This window comes from Mastigoproctus giganteus, chromosome 4, assembly GCF_048544385.1.
Source record: "Mastigoproctus giganteus isolate SK-2022 chromosome 4, ASM4854438v1, whole genome shotgun sequence".
In the NCBI taxonomy this organism is placed as follows: domain Eukaryota; kingdom Metazoa; phylum Arthropoda; class Arachnida; order Uropygi; family Thelyphonidae; genus Mastigoproctus; species Mastigoproctus giganteus.
This window is the reverse complement of record NC_143578.1, coordinates 69,896,051-69,916,792: the sequence shown is the minus strand read 5'-3', so window position 1 is coordinate 69,916,792 and position 20,742 is coordinate 69,896,051. Positions and strand designations below refer to the sequence as shown.

Sequence of the window (20,742 nt, the reverse complement as noted above, 5' to 3'; positions counted from 1 at the left end):
TACGTACCATACTAATAAACGTTGCAACTCCTCAACTACCCCTGCAGTCGCAATGAAACTGCAACCTGCAAACCGTCTAAAAATAACTCATTCCGAGTAGCCTTCGCGCAACACAGTGATAAGATCGCTGTTATGCCATGTCGCCGCCTTCTAGACGGGAGGAACTCTTATCGCTTTTTACCCCCTGTGTGTTCAAATTAGTCGATTTTGTAAGAGGATTGCGTTTTATTTTTTGACAGGAGTCAGTACGCCTGTTTCGCAAAAGGCGAACTGAGTATGATTTTTGTTCGCAAAAGCCATACTGATTACTGTTTATTGTATTAATATACCATAAACCACTACGCTGTCGGCTGAATTGTTGCCATATTGAAACTATCACACAACATCTAGCAGCACAGCCATAAGATATATAGGTATGCACATGAAACTGAAGTGGGAGCAACGTTTCTTGTTTAGGCAATTGTGTATGTTTTAGGACAGGAGTAATATTTAAATTTGAAATACTAGCATTCCTTTATATAAATCATATATAGCTCTGGCGGTTTCCGTGAATTTTCAATCAACGTTTATTATGTCATAATCCCAGTTGCACTTATTGTGGGTGGATTTGTAGGGTCCAGTCACATTATTATGACCACCTACCTAGTGTCCAGAATATGCGCCTTTTTACAGCATGCACCGCAGCCAGCCGCCGTGGGAGAGACTCAATAAGTTCGCTGAAGGTTGCTACGGGTATCTGTGACCATGCAGACTGCAGTACACCCCGGAGTGCCTGTAGGTTCCTTGGTGGAGGATCCATCCGTCTGATGTGTCGATCGAGGTGGTCCCATACATTTTCAATTGGGTTAAGATCCGGGGAAATTCGGCGGTCAAGGGAATAGCTTGAAGTCTTCGTCATGCTCCTCAAACCACTCACGGACAATTCTGGCGACATGGTTCATTGTCTTGCTGATAGATACCATCGCCCCAGGGAACACGGTCAACATGTACTGGTGTATTTGATCGGCGACGATCGATAGGTAACCATTTGCGTTCAGGGTGCCCCCCCCCCCAGAGGTATCAGCGGATCCAAGCCATGCCATGCCATGAAAACATTCCCCAAACCATAACGCCCCTCCCCCCACCAGCCTGCCTTCTGCCAACAATCGTGTCCGGATGTCTGTTCGTAAAAGAAACCAACCGTACAAATCCATGGGGCCTGGCATATAAGATCTTGAGAAAGAAAACCTTCTCCCCAGAAATATTCAACACTGTTTCAGTAGACGCTCAGGAAACTAAGTGTTGGCAGGATTCTGCCAACCTTATTCTAGACAAACTGTTTCCACCTGATGACATCTCTGAGGATCACCCAGAACATTCAGCAATTAGAGCTGCCAACAGCAATTATATAGCAAAAGAGCAAGCCGACCCATTCACACTAGAAGAACTGGGAGCAGTCCTTAAAAACATTAATGCCAAAAAGTGTCCAGGCCTTGACCTAATAGAATACATCTTCATCATCCCCGTTCACACACTGCGGCCGCACCATCTACTCCTTCTCTTCAATAAATGCTTGGAAGAAGGATGCTTTCCAAAAGAATGGAAGTTTGCCCTCATTCGCCTCATCAAGAAACCTTACAAACCACCAACACACTCCCGCAGCTTCCGGCCTATTGCCCTGCTGGCTAACCTTGGTAAGGTCCTTGAGCGACTCATGGCTCTCAGGGTTGTCTCCATGCTACAAATACAAGAATTGGTCTCACCATGCCAGTATGGCTTCACCCGTGGAGGGTCGTGTGAAGAAGCTCTTTTCGATTTGGTTTTACATATTGAAAGTTCTGAAGAAAAATTCGAATTGCCATCTTCATAGACTTCGAGGGAGCATTCGACACCGTCTGGTGGGATAGTTAGTGCCTTGGCACGCCTTCGAACTGCCGCTTGCCCCCGGCAATTATACAGCCTCATCCAGAATTATTTTTCCGACCGAGCAGTTATTCGCAAGTCAAAATTCCAGCAAGTCACCAGATCAGTAAATCAAGGTTGTCCCCAAGGGTCAGTCCTGGGACCCCTCATTTGGAATATAGTCCTCCAAGACTGGCTCTCCCGCACCTTCAGGAATGCAAAAATTGTGGCCTTTGCTGATGATCTCACAGGTGTGGTGTCGGGGCATTCACGGAAAGCCATTGAAGAAAATGCAAACCAGGTTCTCGAAGATCTCTCAACTTGGGCCGCACTTAATAAGTTGCATATCAACCCAACGAAAACTAAAATGATGCTATTTAAGAATAGGCTGGATCTCAGGCGCCCACCGCAGGTAAAGATATGTAACGCTCAACTGCCAATTGTCACCGAAACCAAGGTACTTGGAGTGATTATTGACCGCAAACTCAGCTTTCTCCCACATCTTGTTAATCTAAGAAACAAAGTTTTTTAAGAGATTCTCAGGAAGCATCATACGCATCTCTAAGAATTATTGGGGACTCTCCAAAAGGTACCTACGGTTGTATTACAACGCGGTATTTATACCAATTGTGACCTATGCAGCCGGAGCCTGGTTCCATCGGGTAACTCTTGTAAAGATGCGAGACAAGCTTGGAACCATCCAGAGGTCAATGTTAATGGCAATCTGCCGAGTGTGTAGAACGGTTTCCACTCCTGCCATTCAGGTCATTGCGGGAGCACTTCCGCTCGATCTACATGTCATCTTCCGAGGGTTGTGCTTCCGAATTACGAGAAATATCCCAACAAGGATCCTCGACATTGAGGTTAATCTGGATGCTGACCCCAAGGCTGAGATGACGCGTTGCTACAACGAGCTCTTCAACATTTGGCAAACTCGATGGCATAATTCAACACTGGGCATTGTCACAAAACGATTCCTACCTGATGTAACCTACACTGCTACTAAATCTGTACAGTCTTGGTTCACCCCTTCACTAGAAACATCATACCTAATTACCGGACACGGATCCATGAATGAAAAATTACACCATCTGGGTCTCCACCCAACAAATCTCTGCCATTGTGGAGCCAAAGAGAACTGGTGGCATCTACTGTTCGAGTGCATTACATATGCTGATCTGAGACACAACCTTGTCAGCTGTACACAGATCTCTGGCGAGCATATAGAGCTCTTCCTACAGAACCCCAACAACCTCCCTGCACTGCAAACCTACTCAACTGAAGTCTTTAAGCGTAGACGAAGGATTAACAGGCCCCCGGTGGCAAACATCGAGGACCCAGCAGTGAACTGAGACCAACTATGTATTTCCCACCCCCATCCTGCTATATGGGCTGTGGAGCTTGTTTCTGCAGCCTGTGTTCAGGAAGGAAAACACCATCTCTCTCTCTCTCTTCCCCCCCCTTTTTAAAATTTTTTATTTATTTATTTATTTTATTTATTATTTTTATTTATTTATTATTATTTTTTATGTATATTCATTTATTTATTATATATTTTTTATTTATTTATTTTTTTATTTTTTATTTTTTTTTCTCTTCGCGTTCTACAATCAAAAAAAAAAAACAACCATGTGACTGATTGTAGAACGCGAAGAGAAAAAAAAATAATAAAAAAAACAAAAAAAAACAACAACCATGTGACTTTTTTTGCGTTCTTCAGGGTTGCTGTCGCTTTTTTTTTTGTTTGTTTCGCGTTTTACAGTGACATCTTTTTTTTTTTTTTTTTGCACCACGGGAAAATCTAAATATACATATATATATATATATATATATTTATTTTTATTATTTTTTTTTTCTCTCTCTCCTCCGGAGTGGGCCCCTAGAGGAATCTGGCCCACCTTTTGGCAACATCAGGTGGATCAGAGTCTCATATTGAGACAGTACGTGTTTAGCTGAGACTGGCCCACCTTCCCGTGTGGACGAGTACCCAGAATCATCTGTCCAGGTGACTGATGCTTCTGGGAAGCCAAGTGGCCAGGACAGAACACACACATAATACACACAAACTGACGTCACACACATATCTGGCCCATTTGTAGTGATACTGATCTTCACAGAGATACGAGGCGGAGTTGAACTAACGTTCTAGGAGCCGCAGGTTTCAAGCCTAATACGCCACCGTTCATCCACTCGGTGGAGCAGAAACCATGACTCATCGGAGAAGGCCACTCGGCCGGGGTCCAGTGTTGGTATTGCTGTGCAAACAGACGACCTTGTTTGCGATGAACGGCGGTCAGCATGGGTACTGTCACCAAGCGTCTACTCCGGAGCCCAATAGGATTCGCTGCACTGTCGTGTTGGAGACCTTTTTCGTGACCCCACGGTTCATTTGGACAGCTAGTTGAGCAACAGTAGCGCGCTGATCACTGCTGACCAACCGTTTCACCCGACGTTCACATCTGGGATCGATGGCTCATGGGGCTCCACAATTGGCACGTCGGGTCGTCCATTCGTCCAGTCTTGATACGCTTTCACCACTGCAGCATGTGAGCATTTCACAAAGTCCGTTGTTTCGGAAATTTTGGCACCACTGGCCCTATAGTCGACGATCATGCCTCATCGGATACCGGTCCTATCGGACCGGTATCCGATGAGGTCTGATAGGTCCCGTGCTTTGCCCATGACAGAGGCTGTTACTGTGTTCATGGATGCCGAACATCAAGCCTTATATGCTTGCGGTTTGTGTGAACTTGACACTTGCGCTGTATGATTCGCTAGGCGTGTGTGATATCCGCATTGAGGGGGTGGTCATAATATTGTGACTGGACTCTGTATACACTAACTACTGCCGTCTAACAGTTTTTCTGCTTGCATATCCTGCTGTTATTTTACTTGTTTACTATTATTTACTTACTACGTGATGTTTATTGGCTTATTACCAGACTTACCTGTATTTTGCAATATAAATAAATTTAAATACAAAAAAATGTACTCCTATTTTAACACCACATAAAAATGGCGTGTTCTTTTCAAAGTGTATCTGTTGCTATGATATTATTATTATGTAATTGTATACTCTAGCAACAACTGACAATGAATATTCTTTCAGGCAAGTATTTGTGGTTTATTACCTCCAGAAAGACAGCAGTGACCAGTCCCTTTTGAAGCTCCTGTGTCGTTGTTTTGGCCTTTTTTATCATCCCAACCTTGCGGCTAGAGGACTGCACAAAGGATTACTTAGGTAAGCCTTGTTTTCAATATTAAGCAGCATTGAGGTATTTTATCTTGTTCATCATTTTCGATTCTAACTTATAATAACTTAAAAGTAAGTTGTTCCCCCAATAAATTCAAGGAAGCAGTGCGGCATGACAATTGTTATTATCAGTGTTATGATCGAAAAATAAAACGTAATTCCGAGTACAGCTCTAAATGAATTTAAAGTTTTAAGAAGCGGTTGTAATTATAATGACTATTTTATTCGAATAAAAAATCGATAATTTTCACCGGTGTTTCTACCTCTGAAGTTGGATTTTGACTATAGGCGTCTGTGAATTAATAACTTCTTGAAATGAAATGTCTTTTAACAGATAATGGATTTTAACTCACCATCGGATATCCAACCATTAAAAAGAAAGATGTGAAACTTCTCTTCCTATAACGTTAATAACTGTCTTAAAAGTTTTAAATAAACGAGCACAGCTAAGTCACTTTCTTGTATGCCAATAGATGTTCGTATTTAATGACCAAGGATGAAGAATAGCAATTCAGCGTCAGAAGGAAATTTTTACAGAAATATGTTTTATAAATTTAATTTAATTTTATAAAATGAAGTAATATTTATACATGCACATCTGCTAGCTGAAGACCTCCATTTATTTGCTGTTGTAAAAAAAGTATACGGAAAACCTGTTCTTGACCACCTGTATAGTCTTCCCTAGATGTTTGTCTCTAGATTTCTCTATTCATGACTGTGCGCTGCCACTCTTCCAGGGTTAAGTCGCCCGAGATATGATTCTTAATTCTGTGCTCCTCTTCAACGAGCATGGAATTAAGAATCCTATTTAAGCGAGCCGTGTTTGGCTTTTATATTGGTTGTTAATAGTCAGGGCCGCCGCGATCCTATGTGCCGCCAGTAAGCAAAATCAAATTTTCCGCCCCAAAATATTTGGATTAAAAAATAAAATAAGGCGTGAATAAAATAGCATTCATTTATTGAAAAAGAAAAGAATTACAAAATATCTCACATTATATATGTGAGATATAATGAAACAACAAGCGAAAATAACAAAATCATTCTGAAATCCTGGAAATAAACTTTAAATTATAAATCACAGTAATAAAATAAAAGAAAAATTATACAAATGTATGTTTCCTTGCTCTAAGAAATGCGAATTTATTTCATTTGTTTATTTTTTCCAAAAGGTCATTTTCTATTAAAATTTTGCCATATTAGAAAGTCGTTGAGACATTGTCGATCGTAAATAATTAAAATTAATCAAAAGATTAATTATGAAAAACTCCGTTCACCTGAGGCAGCTGAAACTGGTAAAGTTAGAAAAATTCTTAGTGCAACTGCTACATTTGGAAAAGTATCTGTAAAATCGTTTTTAAAAATATATTGTAACAATTCAAATGGAGTAATATTATCTTTAAGGGTAGCGAAGAAGAATTTCTTCATACAGCCTAAGAGTAGTGAAGGAGAATATAAGATGCATAAATATGAATTATTTGTTTTGTTCACTTTGGTTTTTTGTCTAACCTGCTGTTTGCTCACTCTCATGACCTAGAATCTGGAAATTACCGATGTCAGAGGCCCAATTACAATCAGAACATGTGTAGCTAATAATTATAGGACAATTTTATCAAGTAGGGAATTTGTTTACTGCGTTGAGTGCGCCTTCACAAGGTTCTTTGTGTGTGCCATATTTGGAAAAACCACATCTATGCACAGACATACAGGTCTGTGCATGGCAATATCTGTCGTCGCCCGAATTCACACAGACTGGGACAGACGGCCATTCAGGCGGCCTGCGCTACATACACACGCTCCGGTTTGACTGCACAAGCCTGGCCTGTGCAGGCAAACTGGAGTGTCTGTAGGTAATCCTAATGCATACGACATTGGTAGTGTTACCGCCAAATTTGAATCCGCTACAACTGCAAATAGCAGAGCTTATATCACCAAACCAGCCTTCATGCTAATTATTCAGCTACAGAACTCAGTCAAGATTCACATAATAATAACACAAACAGATTGTGCATTAATATTAACAAAACTGAATTCCAGTTATAAACAATTATTAATACACGAATCTTTAGCCATTGAATGATTTTCCGACTGAACCTCGCAGGATAACATCCTTAAAACAATTTTAAAACATCCTTAAAATTTCGGGCGGGCGCGCGTGCTAACCATGCACTACTGGAGCAAGAGTTAACCTTTATAACCCTCAGAATTTCTTTCCCGATTATTTATTTAATCAGGTAAAGAAAAGTTACATCCACCCCTTGACAGCAATCAAATGCTAGGAGGGTAACAGAATTATAAAAATTAATACAATTTCAATATTGGGTAAAATAAAATATACAGACATCAAGTCAATAATTAATTACAGACGTTAAGACAGATCATGTTCGACCTAATACTCTAAATACGTTCAGCGTCTGTCCAAGAAGAGTGCGTTGATGCCGAGAAGATGCTGCAGGCTGTCAGGAACAGGAGAAGGAGCGCAGATGGAGGGAATATGCTGTCAGGAACAGGAGGAGCTTATATCATCCTCCAACACAGCCATGTGAAGCGATTGTGATATGAAAGATCTAAAATTGCAGGACTGCGTACGTATCAGCTAAAACTTTTGATGTGTAGGCTTTGTTGACGCAAAATCGTCTTAGGGTTGATATTCAGGTCGTTGAGAAGTCCAGTCGTGTTTACTGAAAACATATGGCTGAGCGAATTTATTTGGTTGAGGGCAGGTCTGATTAAAGGTTAGTTATTCTGCTGCTCTTCGTGGGCAGGATGATAAGGCTATCTATGTTAGGGGCATTCAGTCTACCCAAAATGAGTTTGAAGAGGGTAATGATGTTGCCAGTGGTTTGATTTGTTTTGATTTGTTTCCCAGGGATCATTCCATGCAACGAATGTAACATACCCATAAAGATAGTAAGGGGATGCCCTGAAGTCCTATTGAGGGATCGCAGAAGCCAATACTCAGTCCCCAAGAACTGTCGCAGGTAGGTTGGAGGGGCCGAGGACCAGATTTCCGATGCGTAGAGTACCACCGGTACAACATAAGTTAGGACAAACTTATTTATTAGTTTCTTTTTGCCGTAATCAACCAGTTCCTGTCGAGCAGACCAAAGGGCTGCGAAGAATTTTTCTTGCTTCCTTGAAGTTCTCCAGAAAAGACAGGTTCGAATCCCAGACCAAACCTAGGTCCTTGTGACAATTGACAAGTTTAATTTGGTGTCCATTTATAGAGATGTGCATTGGATTTATTCGTCTCCTCTTTGTAAACATTATCTGGGCAGATTTTTCGGCATTTAGCTCAAGACCTGTTTGTTTTGTTGCAGTGCTTGCTCCGGCTGATCTGAATGAATGAAGAGTTTCAGATCGTCAGCGTATGATATCATGTTTTGGAAATATTGCTAGCAGAGGTTCCAAAGCCGCTGCAAACAATGCTGCTGACTGACACCCTGTGGAACTCCTCTGAAGACAGTAAAGGATTGTGAGAGACCATTGTACTCAACAAGGAGCCATCTTTCCTGCAAAATTTTTTTGAGTACCGTGAGAAGGTTATCGGAGATCCTGAAGAAGTTAAGCAAAGGTGTGATGGAAATCCTATCATATGCAGATTTAACGCCAAAAAAAAATTATGTCGAGCTGCGTTCGAGAATTCAAAAGCTTCCTGTATGTGAAACAGCGTTTGAATGAGATTGGTGGTAGTAGATCTCCCAGGGACAACGTTGTGAAGGTGACATGGTCTGTGCTGAAAACAGTGCTCAAGTTGCGCTAGGATTGTCTTTTCAAAAACTTTAAGGAGCAAAGAGCCCATTGAAATCAGACGAAAATCCTTCGCAGTTTTAGGCCTCTCATTAGCATTAGTAGAGGCATACGATTCAAGAAAGCAAGCTTATGCAGCATCAGCCAAAAAAAACAAACAAAAAAAAAAAAAAAAAATGCTCCCATTTCACCCATCTGTTCGCTCCAAATACCTGTCCAGCTCAGCCTTAAATTTATTCCACAACAAAAGATGGAAATCTGTTCCACCAATCAACTACCCGCTGGCTAAAGGCAAACTTCCGCACATCTATCCTACAACTGTCTTTCCTCAATTTGAATTTATACCTTCTCAGGTGATTATTCTGAGCAAGATAAAGAATCCCATCAGCATTGAGCATGCTCAAACCATTCAAGGCTTTATACACCTCAATCAGATCACCTCGCAGGTGCCTAGAATTCTTCGAAATGGGTTTGACGCGGTAGTGTGTCCAAATTTGAGGGGTCTGAAGATGTTCGCAAAATTTCATTAAAGATATGAAAAAGAACATCCACAATGAAGACACAGGATATTTTAATGATGAACAAAGGAAAGCTTTGTTCGGTAACTCGTTTATTACTTTCAACAGATTTTCCTTTGTGATATTAAGTGTAGACAGGGGAGTCAAATCGCGTAAGGGGATGGGGAAGGAACGATTAGATTCTTCCTTTACGCAACTCTCACCAAAAGTACTGTCTGCCCATTCTATGAAGAAACTCTCATCCATCTAAATATTCTTGCAGTGCTTTGGAAATGACCGCTTCAAGCCTACTAATCTGTCAGCTATATATCCATAGTTGGCTTGTCGTTTTTGCTCCAGAAAAGATGCACATTTCTTTTTTAAGTTAATAAAATCATTAATAATATATAGGAAAAAAAACGTCATTTATTGTAATCGGTGCTTCAGATTTTGTTGTCGCTTTTTTGCCTTATCGCGTTTAACGCATGTGCAGTGGAAATGATTCTGTAACATCCCGATTTTTCTTGAACTCCGACACGTTGCATGGCTAGTTACTGCTTTTGCTTCGTAATTGTATAGCTCGTATGATCGTCTGTGCCGTTATTCCATGAAAGAAAGTACTGTATCTGTACTCCTACAAAGCTGACAGTTTTACAGTAGAGTATTAACCCTTTTCTAATTTTTGATTCTCAAGTTTTTTTTCTGCCCATTTATGCATTTTTTATGTACACATTTCCGCTCTGAATCAATAAACAACACTGAGCAGTGCATTCTTGTTTCCCGGTTATTGTTATCAATTATTCTGTGTCCCGGAGTAACATAATGACCAGCGTCCACTGTATATTATATCGTTTCTGGAATGAAATAAGTGACTGAAATATTTATAATTATGTCTTAAGAGAGAGAGACCAGTAAAAATATGACATTGAGCATTATGACTTTGTGGAAGTTTTAATTACAAGCCGCAAAGGAAATGGTTATAATGAAATAAAAATTAAAATAGAATTGACGTTAATTTTGAAACTGTTTATGAATCAAGAACTACCAGGAGATTAATTTATTCTTGGTTAATTAATAGCATTTTTAATATCTTTTAAACATCCATACATATAAATAAAAGGTATCTAATTCATCTGCATGGTAGGACTAATTTGTTATGTTTCCGTTTATTATTACCTCTGTTTCTCAAGTCTTCCCGAAGCATTTCATTGCTTCAGAAAGATTTAACTTCACCTTAAAAATAGCCCGCATTTCGCTTGTTGGGATCAGATGCAGCGGATCAATCTTTAATTTATTAGATTGCCTGATAACGCAGCATTAAATCGTATTAAAGATGCTGCTAGATATGTTACTATAGTTACCTGGATTATTCCCAATAGCAGGAAGAATGCCCACAGAATCGAAACAGAAAATTAAATTAGTGGCTGTAGCTAATTTTAGCATACCATATTAATACAATTCAGATCTAGATAATCAGATGTAGCGATCTGTAGTTATATTCGATCAAAGGAATAGACTATGGCAAATAACTTATATATAACAAGATTGTTATAGGATATATCTTCCGCATTTTCTTTGAAATATAACAAAAAAAAGTCACATATCTATAAGTAAAATCTATGCTCGCTGGACAGACAATTTACTGAAATAGAGATGTGTGCGCTACTGCATTCTCGCTCCTGACCACTAGGCTACTTGAAATGGTTCCAAACAACCACAGAGGGCCCCTCTAGAAACTCCACCACAATTAATAGCTCCTTGGTAATCACTGAACAGTTCATTCGTCTTTATAACTGGAGATGATTAAAACGCGACCCGCTAGGTGAAGAAAGACATTCCTAAAAAAAAAAAAAAAAAATTGGCATCGAACCTGCAGATTCAGCAAGGCTATCTTCTCTACCTTCCAAAAAAGTATCAGGAAATACCTATTATCATAGTCAATTGGATCTTTCCCGATAAACAAGTGACTCAGACTGGTATATAAGGAAGGCATATGAACCATACAAGATATTTGTTCTCATTATGCCACATAGAGTCGAGCTGACTGATTTTGAAAAGCATATTATTATTGGATGTCATATTGTAGGGTATGTCGATTCGTGCAATTGCTGTTAGGCCCACCATCCAGTCGATTGTCGTTGATGATGTCATGAAATGGAAGCGTGACGATGCCATACCGTCCAGAAACATCAAGTTCCGCAAAGCTCAATCTGCGTAACGAGACGGCAACAGGAGTTTAAGGTAGCAATAGGAATTGAGGTCTGTATGAACATATTACGTACCGAGGAGAGTCGCGGCGCCAGAAGCCGAACGTCACTAACTGCTATCAGTGGTCTCACCATGCATGGTGAGACCACTGATAGCAGTTAGTGAACTGTGTAATTTGATCCATAGAGCATTGCAAATCGATTTTATTGAGCAAAGAATACACCCTACTCCGATTAGGTGGGGGATAAATGGAGAACATCTGTTGTTAGACTGTTTTCAGCCAACGATGAAATTCAGAGGAGATGGGATTATGGTTTAGTGCTGTTTCTCATGGTATGACTTAAGGCCTTCGATGATTGTACGAGACATTGGAACGTTGACACCTACCTTAACATTTTGAACAATTCCATGCTTCCTACGATGTAGCAATTCCTTGATACAGACTTATGAGTGCCCCAGGTGCTGTTCGAGAATGGCTCGTGCCGAAGTTGGAATGGACGGTACAAGTTTCGATTTGAACCCTATGGAACACCGATGAAATGAACTGGAATGTCAGGTGAGGCCAGACTGACACGTCCCACAATGGCAGTTCAACTGGCCACTAATCAATGACCGTGACTGCAATGTGAAACCCACATCTGTCCGATACTTTTTTGGAGGGGAATGTATAAATTGTCGCTGGAGTGCCAAGGAGTGGGATGTCATGAAGCATGTGCCATTAAAATATTTAATTAATAAAAGACTCGCTGTCTGCACTAAATGACCGAACCCAAACATATAATATAAAACTGAGGTGTTTTATTTGGCAGAATAAGATAACTTCGTTTAAATTTTTGAACTATAAGTAATGTGTTAAACTAGAATAGCCTTTCGAACTCCTGAAGGTGTCACATCATTAAACAAAACAATCTGTATTGAGAAAACCAATTGTGCCGATGAAAGCATGAGTGTTGTTTGTTTGTTTGTTTGTTATTTGGTTTTTAGGAGCATTAGCAACTAAGGCCATATTGCTCCGGGGATATGCGGTGGTCATTCCCTGACCTTTCCGCATCCTCCGTATTTAGTGGTGACGGGCTCGAACCCCGGTCTAATCAAGAAGCGTGTGCTACGAACTACTGGTCCTGCCCACCTGGCTACGGAGGCGCCCACGAGTGTTATGTTAAAGAGACACGCTACATCGCTGTCTCACTCGTTTGGAGAGGTCTGAGTTCCGTTTTCATCCAATACTGGAGGAATTTTTGGAGTCTTTTACATAAATGCTGTAGTTCGCAGATCTGAAGCAGAGAGAATAGGATTTTCCCCGTGAGTTATTCTGGATTTTTCAATCCGCACAATGTGCGAATTCCGCTCCTCCCGCGAACTGTATATGCATATGAGCAAGCTCCCTTACCGTTTGAATAAATTTTTGCGTATGAGAAACTATGCATTTAGCAAAAAAAAAAGTGCCTGATATTAGTATGAGTTGACCTAGCCGGGCAAAATTTTATGAGTAACGAATTTTTGATAGATGAGGCTAAACATGAAAATTTTGGTAGTGCTGTAAAATTAAATCCCTCTCTCAAATAGATTAATGTTAAATAAAAGAACAGTAATGATTAGGTTAAGTGAGGTGGGTGTTAAGTGCGAAAACAAGTAAGGCTGTGAGAAGTCAGTATATTATGTCTAATTTCGTGTATTCTTTGATGGACGTAAAACCCGAGTTTCCGGTAGAAAAAGAAAGCGTGATCTTCCCGAACCCGAGACCGACTGACTTAGCCGATTTATGAAAAAACCATAAAAATTCCTCGCGTCGTTGACGGGATCCGAAATTAGGTCTTTTCCAGTGTGAGAGCAGTAATGTCAAAAGGAGAATTTAGCATTTCAATCAATTGCTTCTCGTAAAATTTCCAGGGAAAAAAATCGTGTCGATGAACTGGGGCCTTTTGTTTTAAATGCAGCCGCTTAAAGGAAAAAAGGGAAATGCACCTTATTTGAAACAAGAATTTCAGATAAAAATAAGTCGAATGAGTAAACGAAAGCTGACCCCAAAATCGCTAAAGAAAACAAAGATACCCCAAGTGGAATCAACAGAAACTTATAAGAACCAATAGGCAAGATTTGCCTGAAGAACTGAAAAGTTGTTTGGAAGAACAAAATAATCAGTAATCCTTCCAAAATCCGAGATTGTCGCGATTTAAATTCTCAAGAAACGTTAAACATAACATATTACAGAATTTATTACATTGGATAAAAATGTAAAACTGACAATCGAAGCACTCTTGCCACCCTGGACGAGATTCATACACCATATACAAACAGAGACATCCTATAGAGCTTTCCTCGAGTACTAAGAAAAAAAACTGTCAAAAAAAAAAACCATTTTAATTAACCTCAGTACGAATTTTCGTTTATTAAAATTGCTTGCCTATCTTGTGATTTGATTAAAATTAAATGCGCAGAAATGACGGAGGAATTAACCTTCTTGAACATTGCTTCGAAATGCCAATATTTCTATAAATATACCCCTATACTATTATTGGAATGCAATATGAAAAAATATAATAACAAACCTTTACCATGTCAGTCTATCAACCAAGTCCCAGAAATAACGGCGCCTCCGTAGCCAGGTGGGCAGGAGCAGCAGTGCGTAGCACACGCTTCTTGATTAGACCGGGGTTCGAGCCCGTGCCCACCAAATACGGAGAATGCGAAAAACTCAGGGAATGACCACCGCATTTCCCCGGAGCAATATGGCCTTAGTTGCTAATGCTCCTAAAAACCAAATAACAAACCCAGAAATAACTCCAATGCCTATTCAAGATTTTCATCAAGCTAGAGACAATAACAACAAAAAAAAAAACCTACGCGATACCCATTCATTCTTAGAATGTTACATCTGTTATAGACTAGGAAGCCATAAAGAATATCCGAGAATATCCAAAAATACATCCAGTGCTAACCAACCAAACACTAAACTTGAATGAAAATACAGTAAGCGTGAACATATCCATAACGCTACATCAGGAAAACGCCTATTCTACTGTTCTTTACGCTGATGTCACTGCCTCTGGCTTAATTTGGCACGGTTCTTCCATAATTGTGTCCATTATAACCTTAATTGACATGACACATGCACTTCTTGATAGATAAGATGGAGAGGCGCTATAACTTTGTTCTAGAGACCAAACATGGTTTCCGGAACTTCAAGTTTCCGTTAAACAAAGTTGTGGTGGGAGTCGTCTACAGCTAGTATTGTCTAGTGTAGATGTAACACCTCGGCCTTTGCTTACGTTAGTTCACACCAGAATGGCCACTTCAAGCATGGTATTTTTATGCCTTTCAGATGGGGGGGGGGGATATTCCAACATCATTAATATGTAAGCGGAGGATTTGGTTGTCACACAACGACCGAACTTTGCTGCCCAAATTCGACGCACTGATTCACAAGTGGGATCTGGATGTGAATTCCATCAGTATTAAACTTCGAAATGGCAGCATTGGCTATCATCACTAGAACTCGTGGCCGTGAAGGGCAGTATTGCAATATATCCATTTGTATTTATTATTACAATAACGATTTCTAAATTAAAAAAAAAAAATTACGACAAACCTCAGCAACCTTGTGGGTAGCACATTTGGTAGAATCGCCGTCCCCCCCCCCCACCGGGTGGAAAAGACCTGCTTTCGAGTCCTGTCGATGATGCGAGGAATTTTTCGTTAAGTGATGCGGCTTAGAGCAGTTGTGCAATATTTATTTATTGAATTTGGTATTATGGTCTCGCCTGTGCAGCTAGATTCTTGCAGTCAGCTAATTACGGGTGTCAAGGATTACTCCTATTTAAAGGTTGATTTTAGATTGTTGCAGTAAAGAACTACCTTTCTTATTGATTTGAAATACAGTAATTCTACAGACGTAGATCGCTGAAACATACAAGTTTCTTTAATTTTAACGAAAATTATTGTAACCCTTTGGCCATATCCGACTAGGTGAACAAATCTTTTACAAGAAGTCGATTTGGTTGAACTCTTTTTATAAACAGTGATCTTAACAAACTGTGGCTTTGATTCTCCTTTCGTAGTTCGCTGACACGGAGACCTGAGGTCTGTAAGTAAAAAAAAAAAAAAAAGGTAAACTGCAGGATGGAAGCCTCCTCAACAGTTCATCCCTCAGAATGATATCGGTACATGGTACTAATAAATACCATGCCATTCCCACCCATCGCGATTGAAATATGTACTGAACTACAAATTAATTTTGGGACATTCCATACTTTTTATTATTATTATTATCATCAGTTTATTTCTCCCGGTTACAGCCACTGGCTAGGGGGTGATCATACATATATAACTATGTTACAAAATGTAATACAATTATAATAAAAATATAAGTACAAATATACTGATTTATAAGTACATTTTATCTGGAATATAAAATATTTGAGTTATTAATTACTCGCAGAGGCTTTTACTACTTAACTACTGTAAAGAACATAATACCGTGACAATTGAAGCATACCTTCTGCTTAAACACACACAAGTGGGAGTTCACTATATTTACATAAACACAAATATTTACAGCCGAACATCGTACAGCATATGAAACAACAGGAATGACCGCGATACAGTAAAATAAAAATTTGAAAGTTCAGTTTTCCAGCAGTCATCTTCTTCTGTGGGGATTAGAGTGGGATAGGTAGGACAAATCCTGACACCTATTTCTTGATGCGGTCGGGTTTCTTAAAGCCCAGTGGCTCGTGCCAGGCCGAACAAGGTGCTGAAACTGTATCCTTACATCTGTATTTGTAAGTAAGAGTTTCTGAGAACTTCCTTTCTGTAAGATTTGCAATTGCAGAGCTTTTCAGGATTGATATTGAGGTTGTTGAATAGCTGGATGGCGTTTGCTGGAAAGAATCTTTCGAGGCTATCCAACTGCGTAAATGCCGCTTTGAGTTGCGGTTCCTTATCTGCAACTCGTCTTGGTTTTTGGCCGGGTATTATTATCCACTCTCGGGCTTTCGGTGCATCCGGTGACTTGCCTCTACCGAATTGTTAAATTAGTCTCTTGAACGTTACCCACATGTTAGCAGCCGACTAGCAAGTTTGTTTTAATTTTGAATTGATGTTGAGTTTGTTTTGCATATCCTTAGTTTTCAGTCCTCTTATTTGACTTGATACGACATTTTCGTTGACAAGTTTCAAGTACACCCTTAGCATTTCTTCTCTTCCGGAGTGATTTGTACTTTTTTGAAGTAAATAAATAATAATTTTCATGTGATGTCGGTGCTTTAAAAGGGAACTGCACAACAACAGATAAAATGTGCCTAATGTGTTCTCATTCAATCGCATATGTACTTTCTTGGTCGTTGAAAGCAAGCAGACCAACCAATGAATACATGAAATTTGCATGTACGATATTCTGACGCTACCTGCTGGTGGTGCCCTCTGTTCTTTATCCAGAACAACCCAATTGCAATTGCAGTTGAGGGAAGAAAGAAAAATTCTCGTGGATTTTCGATCGCAGCTGGTTTCTTTATTGTAGATGATCTTTTGTTATTTATTAAAGGAGGGAGTGGAAGGGAAAGAGAGAAAGGTCATCGAATGATATTACTAGTAGTGTGTGCGCACATGTTTGGTCAATACTCCTGTCCGAGTGGACCAGTGCTGATAGCGCCTTTCTTGTTTCGTTCTACGATTATATCGGAGTAGCGGCAATCACACCGCTGACAGTGAACGGTTTCCAATTGGTGGATTTCTGGGAAGATAGGAATTCTGTATAAAGTTCCCTTCCATCAGCAATTTTTCTAATAAGATCAACGTTAGGGATGCCGAAATAATGTAACTCAGCGTGCAGTGCAGGAAAAAACAGATGGAGCTGATTAAGGATGACATACTTTCTGCGGCCCTTGGAAACAAAGTACAGTATTCAGATAAACAAAGGTGGAATATTTATTTAAAGTACTAGCGGGTAGGCCGTCGTAAAAATACAGGGAACATACTGTAAATGGGAAAGAAACAAAAAAAAAAAAAAAATAGTGGAATTTGTCTGTCCTCACTCAATAAATAAATAAAAACCTTGAATCTTCTAACTATTATTATAAAAGCAACTGCTTTTACCTCAACATTATTACGGTTAGGTTTAATATAATTAGGAAATGACGATAAATTTTTCTTTCTAAATAATCACTCTTGTACAACGTGGGTTTATTTATTTATTGTTATTTTTTGTAAGTTAGTTTATTTAATCTGATTGACCAAATGTACTATACAATTAGGTAACGTTTTGGAAACCTGCCGAAATCGAAAGCATCATTGATAATGATTTAATAGTACCCATGAAAAAAGAAAAGTTTCTCTTTCTAAACTAGATGCATTTTTAGCTTAGTGTCCTACTAATTGTTTGCTGATAGTGTATAGGAGGAAGGAAAATCGGTAGAGGAGAAAAAAGAAGTGCGGAAGAATTTTGTATAGATGAGCTAAAAGCAGCTAAGTCTAATGGCGCACCAGGCAGCTACATTTGTATTATTTTTAGGGTGCGAGGTTGACTGTGCTATCATCGTTAATTACATTTTATTGTTAAGTTTCTTAAAGTGTATCCGTGGAAGCTTAGCCGGTACCTGACATCGTCATCTGCCACCCTTGTATTGGTCTGGGTTCGATTATCATCGACGATTGGAGAAATTTTTAAACTCCTCTTCATTCGAAGTTGTAGTTAGCCGATCTCAGGCGAAGGGTGTAGGTCTTCTCCTTGAATTATTCCAGGTTTTTCAGCCCTCAGATATGCAAATCGACTCGTGAACACACACACACACACACACACTTCTATAGGCATAATATGCTTACTGTTATGAGCGCCCGCCTGTGATCGTTAATACCTACATATAAGCTTTAAATAAATAAATAATAAAGAAAAATAGAAAAAAGGAAGAAACATCAGGACAGCAAACATCGGTGTATACAAAACGTTGTGGGGTTTCCATAAATTAATATCACTATAATTTTTCATTCAAAATTGTTTTCGGAATGCATTTCTTCTTTAGCTCGATTTATTCACGCCCCCACTTTTTTTTTTTTTTTTTTCGCTATAATTATGTACTTTCATGAGTCATCGTTTACTTTCTGTTCGTCACTTATATAGCTGGGGCAGGTTTGGTACTGGCCATCCTCCATTGGCTTTATCAAAGATCAATTCTCACTAGGTGCCAAGAATGCTCATAGCCTATCTCTTAAAAAATAGTGCGGAGTTCAAATTTTTGATGATAATGCATGTTACAGATCAACAAGAGTGCCTTTCTAGAATTGTAACTGCTAATGAAATGTAAATTCATCAATGGCATCTGGAAACAAAACAAAAGTCGACGTATTAGCAACACTGCCACCCAAAAAATTAAATTCATGACTCAATCCTTGGTCGGGAAGTTCATTACTGGGGATGCCTGTGCTGCTGTTCCCAAAAATGTAAGAGGGGCCCATAAAGAAACATAGAAGGAAATTGATACGAGTTGTCCAGTTTCACGACAATGCGCATCTACACAAGTCCCATAAAGCAGTTGATGCTCTGAGAGATTGCGAATTCCAGAAGTTAAGCCACCACCTTGCAGACCTGACCTAACCTGAAGAAACAGCTACGTTGGCATGAATTATTAAGTAGTGATTATCTAAATTCTAAAGGAAGCTGTAAATGGCTTTACAATGACTTTTTATTTTTATTTTGGGGTGTTTTCGTGGCACTCAAAATGGAAATGTATTGAATTTAAGGGGACATACGAAAAAATAACTTATGTTGTTTCTTTATTACCAGGGTAGATTATTTTTGAGTGCTTCTTTGTAGATAGACCTACCGGTTGGGACTTCATTCATTACCTGTACTTTCAGCGAGTGTTGGACTCCCCTTTCAGACTTTTTAAAAAACTGTTGGATTAACCGATAATAGTGTCAGGGCCGTTTTAAGAATTCTCGGGCCTCCCAGCGAATTTCCAAATGTGGCCCCTATTCAGTTTAAATTTTGTTTTAATTTTTTTCTGGGTCTCTCTTAGTTGCATTGCTAACACTATTCGTATTCCTAACATCATAATATATAATATACATAATTATATATATATTATTAATTTATAATCATAAGCGAGAATTAAATTTATTAATTATTTTTCTAAATATTAATATTTTCGGCACTTTAAACTATTTAAAGAAAGCCAAAAACATTATTCGTATATTATATGTTCCGTGTTTGCGGTGCTTTCGACCACAACGTAACATATGGGACAGAGGGTCTTTAAAAAATTATTTAAGATCAACAAGTGAGGCTACCAGTAGGCCGAGGCCCCTAGCGTCCGCCGGGTGCGCCCATGCGTTAAAACGGCCCAGAACAGTGTTTGGACAATTCACACTATTTACAAGCAACAATTGTGCTTGTAAATAGTGTGACTTTCTCTTCATGTTGCTCATTAAGTTTATTGTTGATCTGCCAAGTTATTAATGATCACCGCACGGTATTGTCCTAGGGGCTTGATATTTCGTGAATATTTGGAGTTTTGTTAGTTGTTGTAGTAGGGTTATGGCGCATCAGCTACTTAAACCGTATTGCGCCGTATAAATTATGCTGTAAAGTTCATATATTCTGTTTGTTGTACGAAAAACTTTAAAAAAAAATTTCCTGAATCAAAACCGTGCAACCCTCGTCTGAGACCGACTGACTCTAGCCACTTTATGAAAAAGTGCTATAAAAATTTCTCTTTGATGGTATTCGAACCTTGGCCTTTTCCACCAGTTGTGTGAGTTTTGTTAGAGCGCCTTATTTGTTGTTCTTTTTTCTTTTGTGCTTGCTAAATATTAACGAATACAGAAATTGCAAACCAGTGCTATGCGTGCCACTCGTGGCAGCATGCCATTGGTTCGCCAACGCCAGCACGCGGCTACCCATTAACAGTTTATACCAGGTGTGTCCAATTGTTTTTGGCTAATGTCAAAAAGAGGCAAAATGCCAAAGATATCTGGGCGCATGGGTTGTCGCATGAATAATGCATAAATCAATGTTTACCATTGATTTATGCATTATTCTGGACTGTAGGGTGGTTGGTGGCTTAACTTCTGGAATTCGCAATCTCTCAGAGCATCAACTGCTTTATGGGACTTGTGTAGAGGAGCATTGTCGTGAAGCAGGACAACTCGCATTTTTCAAAA

General features: G+C 39.4%; 1 protein-coding gene across 1 annotated transcript in view; it reads left to right on the top strand.

The window, feature by feature from the left end:
* Positions 1 to 20,742, top strand: part of LOC150086821 (protein O-linked-mannose beta-1,2-N-acetylglucosaminyltransferase 1-like) — a 392,325-nt gene that overhangs the window by 250,361 nt on the left and 121,222 nt on the right. Inside the window, exon 20 of the mRNA XM_090371595.1 lies at positions 4,991 to 5,122. Coding sequence (XP_090227721.1) covers positions 4,991 to 5,122 — 132 coding nt within the window. The remainder of the gene's footprint in view (positions 1 to 4,990; positions 5,123 to 20,742) is intronic.